This window comes from Phalacrocorax carbo, chromosome 5 (genome assembly GCF_963921805.1).
Source record: "Phalacrocorax carbo chromosome 5, bPhaCar2.1, whole genome shotgun sequence".
NCBI lineage: Eukaryota > Metazoa > Chordata > Aves > Suliformes > Phalacrocoracidae > Phalacrocorax > Phalacrocorax carbo.
In genome coordinates, this window is record NC_087517.1 from 6754088 (window position 1) to 6767252 (window position 13165).

Consider the following 13165-nt stretch of genomic DNA (forward strand, 5'->3'; position numbering starts at 1 on the left):
CAGTATTACCATTTATTAGTAGCCTAATGTCAAGACTAGTCTGCTAAACAGGCAAGGCCATGAAAAACAATTTTGGAGTAGCATTTTGGAGACAGCCAACACCACCTACACAATAATAAAAAATAAGCAGGAGGAATAAGGCCTGCTGCAGTCCACTGGATTCTCCTACATATTCTCTGGCAGAAGACATGAGCTGACCTTTATGGAGTCAGCTTAGCCAAGAGTTCCTCTGGTGATGAGGGAGGTTACCAGCTACATGATTTCCACTCTGAGTGTCCTTTTCAAATATATATACCATAAAACCAATGCATTAATATGGTACATTCCTAGCAGTTTTAAGGGACAGCACCTATCACCTGCCAAAGCGCACTGCAGAAGTGCCATAACACTTACAGAGCTTTAAATATTTCAGCTCAGTATGCCAATAGACTAAAAAACCTAGCACTTTGATAATGTATAACTAGTCCAAACAGGGTTGTTTTCAGAATGTTTCTGATATTTTGCCTGGCATATTACAAGTGGCACATGTAACACAGCACTTTGTAACATTTGAGGCTAACGCTCTGAAATATTCATTAGTGTTGTTAGTCACCTTAAAGCAGTTGCTCTTCGTCCTCCCTCTATAACAGGGACATAAGCCTGTACTTTCAAAGATGCTGTATCCACTGGACAAGGAAACAAATGCTGTCTTTTCCCTGGGCTCAGTTTGTTCACCAGGGTCTGTGCATATGGCACTGTCTGAGAGCAGCTGTTGTGTTTCTTGAGCTCCTTAGGGTGCCCTAAGGTGGAACATGTCCTTTCCATTCGATAACAGGGTTGAAGTTAACAAAAAAAACTGCTCTGGGCATCATTGCTGTGCTTCTTACCGAGCGACCTAAACCTGAAGCCTGAAGAAAAGTAAGAATTTAAGCCAAATTCCCAGTGACCCTTGTTCTTCTCTAGCCCCAAGTTCACTCGATAAGGAGTGCCTGGTTACTAAAATTGTACAATTAAAGAGTCAGAGACTCAGTGCCATAGAATACAGACCGTTATTCAAAGCTATTTTGGATTAGGTGGCAGTTAAGGGCTATTATCTTTCTAGCTTTTTAGTAGTCATAAAAGTTCCTTAGAATTCATATAGAAGATAAAGTCATGCTACTTCAGAAACATTCTCTTAAAAATGTTAAGTCAGTAAAACTCTGGGATATTTTATAGGTTTTGCCTGGTATTTTCTGAAGGAAGGGGAAGACTAGAACAGTAGTAGACATGCTTTCTGCTCAAGAGTTAAAAACACAGCATTGCCTTGACATTACAAAACCACCGTTCAAACCAAATAATTTTCAAAATAACAGGGAAGATGGAGTAGTTGGGAAAGTATTATGACCTCAGGATACTCAGCTGGATGAAACAAGGCAATAAAAATCAGGTAGCTGACATTCGTCTGTTCTGACATTTCTACACCCAAAATGCTCTATCATACCAGACCAGAAGCCCTTCCCCTATTTCCAATAGCTACCAATAGCAGATGTCTGGCAGTACATGGGAAACATATACTGTTCAGAATAGTCTCTCAGCAAGTTATGGATCATGTACTTCAAAAAACAAAGGTGATGCATTTGAACAACCTGTTCAACCTTTCCCAGCCACATCTGATTTTGCAGTTTTCTATCCTATCCCCCCACGTCATGTCTTTCCTGAAGATCTAATGTATTTACTTGTTCTTCGTACAAAAGCTCTTCTATAACTTTGGTTATCCCTGTCACCATTTTTTGCCTCTTATCCACTTTTACGAGATCTTGTCTGAGCTGGGGGATCAGATCTGAACGTGGTATTTAAGATGCAGCTCACAATGGATACAGACCATAATAAAGTCTGGTATTTCGTGCTCTGCTCATTCCTTAACAATTCCTAACAATTTATTTCCTTTTTTTGACTGCAGATGAGCACTCAGCTGACATTTCACAAAACAAAATCCATTAGTACAACCTAACCAGAACCTTTGTCTGCATTTTTATTCCCAATTTATTCAGTCAAGTTAATCTTGTTAATTTTCTATCTGTAATGATGGGTATTTATTTCATAACTGGGCTCTGGACTGCTGGACTATTTAACTATGCATACGGGTTATTTTAATTGCACTGATATTTGCTTTAACCCTATCCTTTATTTCCTTTATCTGTGTATCTTACATGAAAAAGAAAGGCATATCTGTTCAAAAGGAAAACCAATAATCTGGTTAGCCTGCAACATAAATTTCTTTTCCTTTTTTCCCCTCCTTTGTGCTGCACTTATTCAAACTTCATCTGTACCTTCAAGAAAATAGATCAATGCATCTTTGAAAGAAATAATGTACAGTGATTGCATGAAACAAGGTAGACTACGCTCCTTCCAGTGAATTTCCAAATTTTTAAATGGAACTGCAGGTACGGCTCTCACACCTCCGAGCCTGGCTTTAATGGTGCACGCCCAGGACCTCACGTGCCGACTGCACAAGGAGTTTACTCGGTGCTCAGATGTTAAGCAATAATTCTGCCTTGGATGCCATTTGCTGATTAGATTATCGAAAATGGAGGAAACAACACAGCACCTGGTATTCCTGAGTACCCCCAAAGTTATCGTAGAGAAACTTATAAAACGTACATGATCTCATTTTAATGGAAAAAAGTAGTTTCAGGATATTTCCCAAAAAGCCCTTTCAGAGCAAACAGTAATGGACTTCTCCATTTTCACCTCCAGCTTTTAAATTATAAACATAAACATACGTACTTTTGACAGCCAGATTGACCATTTGCAGCAATATTTTCCTCTTTACTGTCATTTTATATCATCCAAAACCGCTTAGTATAAAAACACTGCAATACCTTTGTACAATTTAGCAAATGCTTATGGAAAAATATATTCATTCCAGAAGATGAAAGATTGAAGTTTCGGAAAAGAATTTGACACAAACAGTATATTTCTATTACGGAGGGAAATGTCTTTTAGGTGAATATTACTGCAGCCAGTGTTCAGTTTCTATCTTTTGCTCTTCACCAGTAATAGAATAGTTTTAAACATTTTACTATTAAATGTCACCATAAGAGCTAAATGTTTTAATATCCAAAATACCATGTTCTTTTCTGACAGTTCAGATGCATCTCAAAATGTGTAAAGGCCAGATGGAAAGGACTCTATTCAAATGGACACATTCGCTTTAAGTGCTACATACAAAACACAGGGAAATAAAGCAGAATATGTTTGAATGTCTCTGTGCTTGGCATAGCACTGAGGCACCTGGAGGCTTTATGCAACCATCGTCCTACAGGAAAGGCAATCACTTTTCACATACTTCAAAAAGAGTGGTACATTTTTCCCAGATTTTGTGTTTCCCTGTCTCCATGCAGAGAATATTACCTAATTCTTCCTACTGTTAATTTCTAATTGCAAAGAAACTCCTTTGTAAGCACATCCTGTGCTCACCCAAGCCCAGAAGAATGGAGAGGCTTCAGATGGACGTGCGTGCAGCCAACAGGTCGGCATCCACCTTTCAAAGCCCTGAAGTCACTGACTTCAGTGTGATACAGCATAAGCCCCCAAACGCGAGCGGTGGCTTACAAATATAGTCCTGTAATTTTAAAGGAATAACAAATGTCTTTGAAAACAGCTCCAATTTCTTTCCCTTTCTTCCACTTTCCATTTCATGGACTACTACCTGCTGTTCACCCTAATAGCATGAGACCCCGAGGTGCCTGAGCCTCTGACCTGCTCCAACAGCTGCTAACGGTGGCTGAATTAGAAGAACCTTGGGAAAGTTTAACACTAACTGCTTAAATGGGTCTAAATCAAATCTATTTAGTTGTCCAGACAATGTCAATTTTTTTTAGTCTTTTTTTCCTCCCAGATGTACTCTTCAAATTTCAGCTAAAGACATGCTGAATTGCAAAAGTCTAAACCTTATAGCCCATCAAATCAAAGCTAAATTTAGCTTAATGACATTCTCAGCATGTATAATATGGATCTAAACTATATCTAGCAAGTTTTCTGTTCTCAGGCATGTCAAATCCTAAATTTATTTTAATGCAGCATTGAAAATTTCACAGTTAAAAGTATATGGTAACAGGAAATGTAAATACTGACATACCTGAAGAGCAGACCTAATACCAAATACATTCTTTAATGTTACTTTTGTCAAAACAGTTTATTTAAAGGTACCTTCTGGGAGCATATCTTCTAAACTGCAATTGGAAAATTTGTGGTGGCTTTCATATTTTTTTGGATGGCAAAGTTCATAGGCAATGGCCTTATCTGAAGGGTTGGTGATATCACAAGAGGTGAGGGGGCCTTCAATGCGTGAGCTTTGTTGAAATTGTGTAGTGCCACAAGCGTTTGTCCTTCATTTAGCTTTCTAGTTACATGGTCCATTTTCCAGTTTTAAGAGCAAAATGTGGTACATTTGGGCATTTTTTTCTCCTTGTAACAACACCTAAAATGAAAGATGCTTTGTTTCATATCTCTAACTTCATTTTGCATTTTCCTTGGAATAACCTTTCTTAGCTTCATATCCATTAGAAAAGACAAACCCCTGCCAGTAAAATGGGCCAAAGTACAACATTTTTCTTTGTATTCACTTCCCAAGCATATGGAAAGATATTTTTCATTCTGTTATGTGAGGTGGCTTTTTTTTTGGTGAAGCCACGAGCAAGAGCCAGCTGACACACACGCTTTGCTCCCCTGCACACAGCGCTGCTTACAGGGAGTGTCAGTGGTGCCTCTACCTTCGGTGGCCTCCTCTCCTCCACGCCTGTGCTTGGCATACAAAGCTACCTCTTATTAGAGGGCTACTAATAGAAGTGTTCATGCCATCAGATGTTACATTTAAGAGGCTAAACCTTCCAGGCTCCCTGCACTATAAAGCCACCAGGTTCATAATGACCAACACAGAAAAAAACAAACAAGTGCCTTCAGCAAAGAGCGTGTTTCAGGAGCTGCAGTACTTCCCAGCTTTATGCAATACACCTGCTCATCCTCTTTCTTCCACAGAACTACACTGCATATTGCAATATGTTGTAGCGGTTCAGCCGGCAGCTCAGCCCCACACGGCCGCTCGCTCACTCCCCCAACCGTAGATGGGGGAGAGAATCAGAAGGGTAACGCTTGTGGGTTGGGATAAGAACAGTTTAATAATTAAAATTAAAAAAAAACCCAACAGAAATGCAATGTAAAGGAGAACAACGAGAGGCGCAAAGCCCCGGGGGAGGGGGGAACGAACCGCACGCACCACAGTCGCCCGCCGCCGCGCCGCTCCCGAGCCACCAACTGGCTTCCCCCCCCCTTCATATACTGGTCGTGGTGTCACGTGGTACGGAATGAACCTGCCATTGGCCAGTCGGGGTCAGCCGCCCCCGCCGTGGCCCCGCCCCTCCCAGCCCCCCCCACCCCCGCCACGCAGCAGAGCGGCAGAGCGCGGGAAGCTGGAAAGGCAGCCGCCCCCCCACGGTGAGGAGAATTAACCCCTTCTCAGCCAAAACCAGCACATATGTCAAGAAATCATAATCCAACTTGCTCGTTTGCCTGAAGACCTCACACTACTGATTAAACATTTAAACTCTTGCTTAAATGTTTGTCAGTTTGCTGACAAATTTCCTTGCCACTCTTTTCTAGGCAAAAGAAACAATCTCTGCTTTAGTGTAACTTCTGACACCTGTTAAGGCTTACTGAACATCCACAGGCAAATTTGTGGAGAGGGATGGGCAAGGTCTTCAGTATTAACTACATTTGTACATGATCCATCCTTAGACTGCAAAAATACATACTTAAAAATGTGCATGATCAGAAGTTAAAAATTATTTTGATAAAATCAATCCCTTGCAGACATTCTATAGCTACTCATTAGTTAGTGCTACATTCCTAATGTGATACCTACTTTCATCCTGCAGTGTTTCCCTCAGTAGCCAAAATACTTGTTGGATTAATAAAATGGTATGGGAGAAGTATAGCAAGTGCTGTGTTCCTAACCACACAGAAAGTAATCTTTGAACCCTATTTTTTTCTGATATTTTATTCTTGCAGTGCAGTGTGATCCACCCTGTGAGCATGGAGGAACTTGTCTATCCCAAAATACTTGTTCTTGTGTTTATGGATTTGTTGGTCCTCGATGTGAAACAAGTATGTATGAACTCATCCAGGCTTTTTTCCTCATTACATGTTTGAATGTGCAGAAAATTAGAAGACAGAAAAAAGCATTTTTATTTTTCTATATTTCCCCTTAAAATGATGATTGAATAGAGCAAGGAAATCAAAGTATAATATATTGAAGTAATACGGTAGCTAAACTATTTCAGAGCATATATTTACCAGCAGCATAACTGTATTATGTAAAAATATGCACATCTATATCAACATTTTCTACATAAAAGTGCTTCCGGAAAAACAAACAAACAAGCAAAAACCTTCATGTTATTTACAGTAACATTTATGAAATTCAAGGTTGTGTGAGCGAATGCAGTAATGCTAATTTCAAGAACACAAAAAGACAACCATACCTCTTAGGAGTCACGTTATTGCACAATACAAGTTACAAAAGAGGTTCAAAGTATAGAATATCTGGGACAAACAATCAGCCTTCAAACCCTTCTATATCAGCTGAATGGTGAAACATACGCAGTTGCATTATTACAGTCCTCACTGCTTATTGAAATATCAGGTTTACCTTGACAGGAATATAATTTTATCTCTGAACCAGAGTAGCTGGAATACTTAAAAAGCAAAGACTTTTAAATGCAGGACTTCTAATAAAGAAAGAAAACCAAGGGACAGATTCATTCCTCAGTTTACCTCTTGCATTAGTTATTTGCTGTAATACAGCAACTTTAGGATCTACGTTGGTGTTACCGACAAGAGATTTTGATCCTTTGCATATTTTCCAGTGGTGTGTAACAGGCACTGTCACAACGGTGGGGTCTGCGTGTCACCGGATGAGTGCAAATGCAGAAATGGATGGAGCAGCCCTTCTTGTGAAACAGGTAAATGGTTAGAAGTGACTGGACTCTCCTGTCTTTTGTTGCCTGAAATCCATGTGGTTCCCACAGTTCAGTGGTCACACTGGGAATTTCTTGAAGAATTAAAACATAAGAACAGGAGACCTAGGAAAGGGCAAAACCTCGGAAGGCTTTGAGTTTATGTAGGTATTCATAAGTTTAGATGTTCATCTAAATCTCAGGGTCACAATCAAAGCATTTTTGCAGCTTTTTAAGGTTGTGTGATTCTAGAGTTTATTCTTAGTGTGAACAAAGATTAAAACAAAACTATTCACCATTTCAGAAGTTACAACCTTATTAGGTAGCTTCTGCAAATGAGAATAATTCTCACTGAGGCTTTGGAGATTTGTTGATTTACAGTCTCAGCTGCCATGGACATAACCTCACTCTTTGTTGGCCTTATTCATGGAGAGCTCAAAGAATGAGTCCTGCCCCACGCCTGCAGCGGCAGAGGTGCGGGCCGTGCAGCCATCCGCACTGCTCACGAGCGGAGCAACTTCCAGTTTTCATTGCTTTTAACCCTACACATTTCTCTCAAGGTATGACAGCGGGGCAGAAAGAAGAAGGGTTTGGCTTTTGGTGATTTTTAATCGTATGCAGTTAAGTCTGAACTTATAAGTACAGTTTATGGCGAAAGGAATCAAAGGAGGCCAATTTAAGTACGGACGAGAACATAAGTAAGAAACTGTGGCTTCTGGTGCTAAGTTAGCAACTACATGCACACTTCTAATACTGCATAGTCTAAGGAAGAAAAGAGAACACAGAAGGATAAAGTATCAGAAACTGAGATTGGCTCCTCAGATTTTTGTGGTCCAGTTCTTGGATTCAGTTTCACCATTCCAAAAGTTGGCTTCTGGCTGTACGAGAAAAAACAAAAGCCAGTTTGCACAGAGAACGTAACCATTCACCCCCTAATGTTAGACATCTGGCTGCTGCCAAGATTCACACTCCTCCTCCCGCGTTTCATACTTGCAGAGTACCTACAAAGGCATCCACAGAAGTGTGCACGCTCAGGGAAAAAACACCTCCACCCATCAGTACAAAATGACAAGGTGAGGATTGGAAATAGGTACCTATTTCTGGTCAGGACTCATAGTTGTGAACCCTGTTTTGAATAGATACAACTCAGACCTTCCTCTCAGGGCCTAAGCGCTAAAAGCTGGAGTACATATTTTTCCTCCAAAGGCACAGCAACTACAGCACTCACCTGGGACAAGGTATGCAAAATAGTGAAATATTAAAAGGAGCAAGAACGAGGAGTTCCTTAATCAGTGCCAAACCTCAAGGCTACAGAGACAGTCTGCCTCTGCCATAGTGAATATTAAATGACTAAGACACCTTCAGCCTACATTACCTTTCCTGGAAGGTGAGAAATGTCATTTTAACCTCCATCTCCCAGAGACTGCTCTTCCTGTAAGTGTTGAAATGATAGACCTACTGAGGACACATAAATTAACCCAGCTCAGATCCACAGTAAATGGCTGGGATTGCCACTAGCTATTCTGGTTCCCACTATCTCCTCTTTTTCCTGCCGGAGATTATTCTTGAGATCTGCAAATTTATTTTGGGGCGGCTTTAAACAGGATTATTCCAAGAGGAGGACAAGCAACAGCAGCAGAAGCAGTGACTGCCAACCCAGAATAACAGCAGCAGGAATTCTTTGTCTGCCAGTACTTTAGGTGAAAGACTGTCAGGCTCACCTCTCTGGCACCGTTCTGTGTACACTACACAGGGTATTTTGTGGATGCTCTTGGGGTTTCCTGACTCAAGAGGTACGATAGGAGTCTCTGGATGAACACAGATATAGAAACAAAAAAAAAAAAGGGGGGGCTTAGGGCACTTTACCAATTGAAATATAAACACTGACAGAGTGTGGACATCTGTGAACTAACTAGGGCAATGAGGCAACTAATCCAGATTTGCCATTAACAATGAATGAAGTCCATTTTGACTTCATAAGTGATTGCTGCGTAGTCAGAATAGCCTGCCATCTAGACTGCAATTTCACTTCTTTTCTCTTTCCAAATAGACATTTTATTTCTCCTTTAGATCATCTGAAACATTTTAGTGACCCTTGGTTTATTTAAGCTTAAATGTATCTAATTTATTTCATGGGCTATTCTGTAAAATGCGGAAAGACAAAGGGAACAGAAGGAAAAAGGCTGTTTTAATGTGTCACTCTGCTTTGCAACGAAAACTTTATCGGGTTCCTTATTCTTCACTCAGTGACTTCCCAACTAAACTAATTTGCAATTCTAATACCTTTTTTCAACAGTCAGGTACTTGCCGCATAGAAAAATGCAAGACAGCTTTTAATTCCTAATGCCTGTTATATCATCTACAGTAATAACAGATAAATGAAGAGGCAAAGGGAGCTCAGCCAGTGGCTTTGTTGGTGCTGCATGAGCCAATATGTTGTGGGAACTGGCATTTAAATGAGGCAGAACAAATGGAGGTTTTGTGGTGCATACCTATTCAACTGCACAGAAATGCCACGGTGCTCTGCTGAGCTCAGACAAAGCAGCAAATGGTTAATATCTTATCTCCAGGTTACCCAGGCTGTATGCAATGTGACCACATTTTACTACCTTGGGATTGTGTTTGGTGAGGACACAAGAGTGGAAGGAAATGAACTATGCAAATCAAAAGAAGATGTCAGAAATAAACTATTAAATTATGTTTTATTTCATCCCCCAAGCTATGCTAAAACACCACTGAAATGCTCCCACTGTGTCGACAATGAATAAGTGCCACAGCACAGCTGACCAGCAAGGACTGTGTGAAATTTATCACAATATTACTAGAAATGTTTATTCTAATGACACAGGCAGCAGCAAAAGCATGTCTACTTGAAAAAATTCAAAACTGTAAGAGATTCATACAGTTATCTTATATTCACATACAGCTGTGTGCAATCCTGTGTGCTTGAATGGAGGAATCTGTGTACGGCCAAATATGTGTGCGTGTCCTTATGGTTTCTATGGGCCACGGTGCCAGAGAGGTAAGAAAGTTCTATTTATCATCTTGATAAAGGATCCAGGCTTAAAATATAAAGAGCAACCTATATCATTACCTGCCCCCACATGAAGTATATCCAGAGACTTTCCTTGTCATAACTCCCTGGGTGCTCCTTTGATGTTATGGTCTGTTGTAAATCCACATTATATTGTTCTTAATGGTACTGTGAAGGAGTAAGCACTTATTTATGATGGCATTAATGGTAACTAAATGATTAATCTAAATATATCTGAAGTCAGTGATATCACTAATTAGCAACTATTCAATTAAATGTTAAAGCATGGCTCTACTTTGTTCATTTTGTGTAGTGTGTACTATACTGGGTTTCAGAGCCAGATGACAATTTATCTTCAAATGAGGCTCACAGTACCACCTATTTGACCAGCCTAGAGCATAGCGGATGGGAGACTCGTGTAGGACTTCTTCAGATCCCTGCTCAAAGATCTGATCAAATATCACCCTGCCTGACATAAGGCAGGACCTCATTTTGCATCCCTGTCCTAAAGAGGAGAGCTCTAAACTGAGGCTAACAGTATCTCGGGCTTCTTGCTCACTTCACTCATGCTGCAGAAGTCAAATTAATAAATACTTTACCCCTTAGCACAGGCAGAACAGACATGAGAGAAATTCACGTTTAGGGCTCAAATAGCTGGAAGACCTCTGTGTTTATACCACTTGCTTTTCATTTTTTTGAGCATGTCTCTAATAACCCTTCCTGAATCTGGGAATATACATGCACTCTCATTACCAAACCTGAACTATTTCAATATTAAAAGTTCTTTTCTCTTTCTCTCTCTCTTTTGTTTCCCTGGAGTTTCTAGGCGAACACAATCCCAATGCATATTTTTGCAAGTGAATGATTCACACAGAAAAGTCTAATTGCAAATGGAGCTTGCTGGTAGCTCTTTGTTTTTGTGATGCTGGGGGTGAAGGAGAGAGTGAAAATGATACAGACTCTGTAATTAGATGATCTCTCTCTTGAGGTTCAACATGGAAGGTGATTTTCAACATCTAGGTGATTTGGAATTTTTATCCTTAAGTGTTATGGTTTAGACAGAACAAAAAACTTGAAAATAATTATCCACGTTTGTGGGATACAGAAGTGATACGGGGAGCTAGTGGATGGATGCTGAAGAAAAGCAACGCCTTTCCTTCTACTTCATTGAGAAGGGGGAAAGAAAAAGCGCCAAAACCAAATTAGCAAATATCAAACACTGATGTATATTTCAAGGGCAGAAGCCCTTTAGCTAGAGAGTTAAAAACCTAGGAGATACCAGGAATATTCTGACCACTTAACTGCAGTATCTAAAAGAGACCCTTAGGTGCTAGGAACCATGTCTGACATTCTTTCCACAAACAAGAGAGAATCAGGATCTCCAGCTAGGCATCTGCCTGAATCACCCTTTGGAGAGACACCTGCTCTACCCCGATGAAAGAAAAAAGCCTCTGCAGACTGGTCGCCTGACACAGATACCTAAATAAGGAGCTTATATTTAGGCAGCACTGATTCCCCGTCTGATTTCTGTGCTCAAAACTTTTGCTTTCCTTTCACTAGCCGTTTGCATTCCCCCTTGTAAGAACGGTGGTCACTGTGTTCGAACCAATGTGTGCTCCTGTACCGAGGGCTACACTGGGAGAAGGTGTCAGAAAAGTAAGTCACAAACTCCCCTTTGCTTTCCAGTGTTCTCTGACTCATAAACAGTTTTTATCCCTTTTGTGCATGTTCAGCCGAATATTTAGTCTGGATTTATGCCATGATCTCCTGTATTTCTATGAGAGCACATGTAGCACTACATTATGTCTAAAACCAACCTGTTAATTAGAATAGCATTAAGTCAAGTCAATGTTGGGAGTAGAACATTTTGCTAGAATCCTTTCTAAATATTTCATGCATTCAGAATGTGTAACACTTGTATTTTGAGATTAATTAATCATTTTGCGTTAAAGATTTTTTTTGGGGAAAAAATTAAAGCCAAAGGCAGAGCAGCAGACTGAGATCCTTAAAAATATTAGAACTTCATACTTCTAGCTTAATTATGATAGTTGGTTAATAATACTTCAGCCTTCCCTTTGCTCTTTTCACTGAAAACTCCCTCTTCATCTTGGCATCAGTATTCATGTTCAATTCTGTTGTTCTTCTGGGGAAATAGGTTATTTTGGCACTTTTACAGAATGTATTGCTCAACAGTGTCTGTCACCCAGGGAGTTTAGGATATGTATGTGAAAAGTTTGAGGTTTGTTTTTTTTTTAATTTGTTTATTTATTATTTCTTTACCAGTTTGAAATTGGCAAAAGGGGAGCTGTGAAAACAACCATTCTTGGCAAGAAGAATCTGTACATTTCAGGAGCACTTTATGTCTCTCACACACAGAGGAAAAAAGCTAGTAAAAAGTTCCTTCCAGCAACAAAAGCCCTCTCAATTCCCTTACTACAGCTCTCCCCTCCTTCCGCAGGGAGAATCACAATGCACAGCTCTGCCTGGCTGCAAAGTACACAATTGAATAGTCTGTTCTGGCAGGAACAAGCTGGGGGAAGAAAGGAGGAAACCTTATGTTTGGCATCTTGTTTCTGAGGTTAGAGAACCTTAGAAAAGTGCTGTTTCCAGCTTTAAACATACTACCGCATCTCCAGACAGATCAAAGGAAAAAGGGGTGCTGATGATTGCAGTCTAGCAAAGCGCTCCCCTAAATGCTCCAACTGCTACTACCCACCCACAGCATGTTTCTTTCCACTTTTAAAAAGTTTATGAGGTTTTATTGCCCATCTTGGTATAATCTTTCACAAAAAAGCTTTCTGATATGATGAAAGTATTTCTGTTCTGTCCAATCTCAGCCTCCATTCTACTTCAATAACCAGCATATAGTCTGTTTTATTTAGCCTAGTGTTATAAAAACTTAAAGAAAGGACCAGTGTCTGTGATGAATGAAGAGAAACAGAATTAAGTAGAAGGCAAATGCTACTATTTTCTTACTCTTACTGGCCACTGAATGATAATAGGTAAAAAAAGTTGACTAATGGTTCCTTTTTCTTGCTTACAGTCAATGGCACGTGGGACAGGTATCACGATCCATAGAAAGAAATAGTTTATTCACAAGCCTTTCATAGCAAGCTGTTGCTATTAGAGCTGTATATTGTTGTTGTCACATGAAATA

At 40.0% G+C, this 13165-nt stretch overlaps 1 protein-coding gene across 1 annotated transcript in view; it reads left to right on the forward strand.

Moving 5' to 3' along the window:
* Positions 1-13165, forward strand: part of LOC104051226 (von Willebrand factor D and EGF domain-containing protein) — a 183996-nt gene that overhangs the window by 146276 nt on the left and 24555 nt on the right. The window contains exons 22-25 of the mRNA XM_064453234.1: positions 6028-6123; positions 6885-6980; positions 9901-9996; positions 11569-11664. Coding sequence (XP_064309304.1) covers positions 6028-6123; positions 6885-6980; positions 9901-9996; positions 11569-11664 — 384 coding nt within the window. The remainder of the gene's footprint in view (positions 1-6027; positions 6124-6884; positions 6981-9900; positions 9997-11568; positions 11665-13165) is intronic.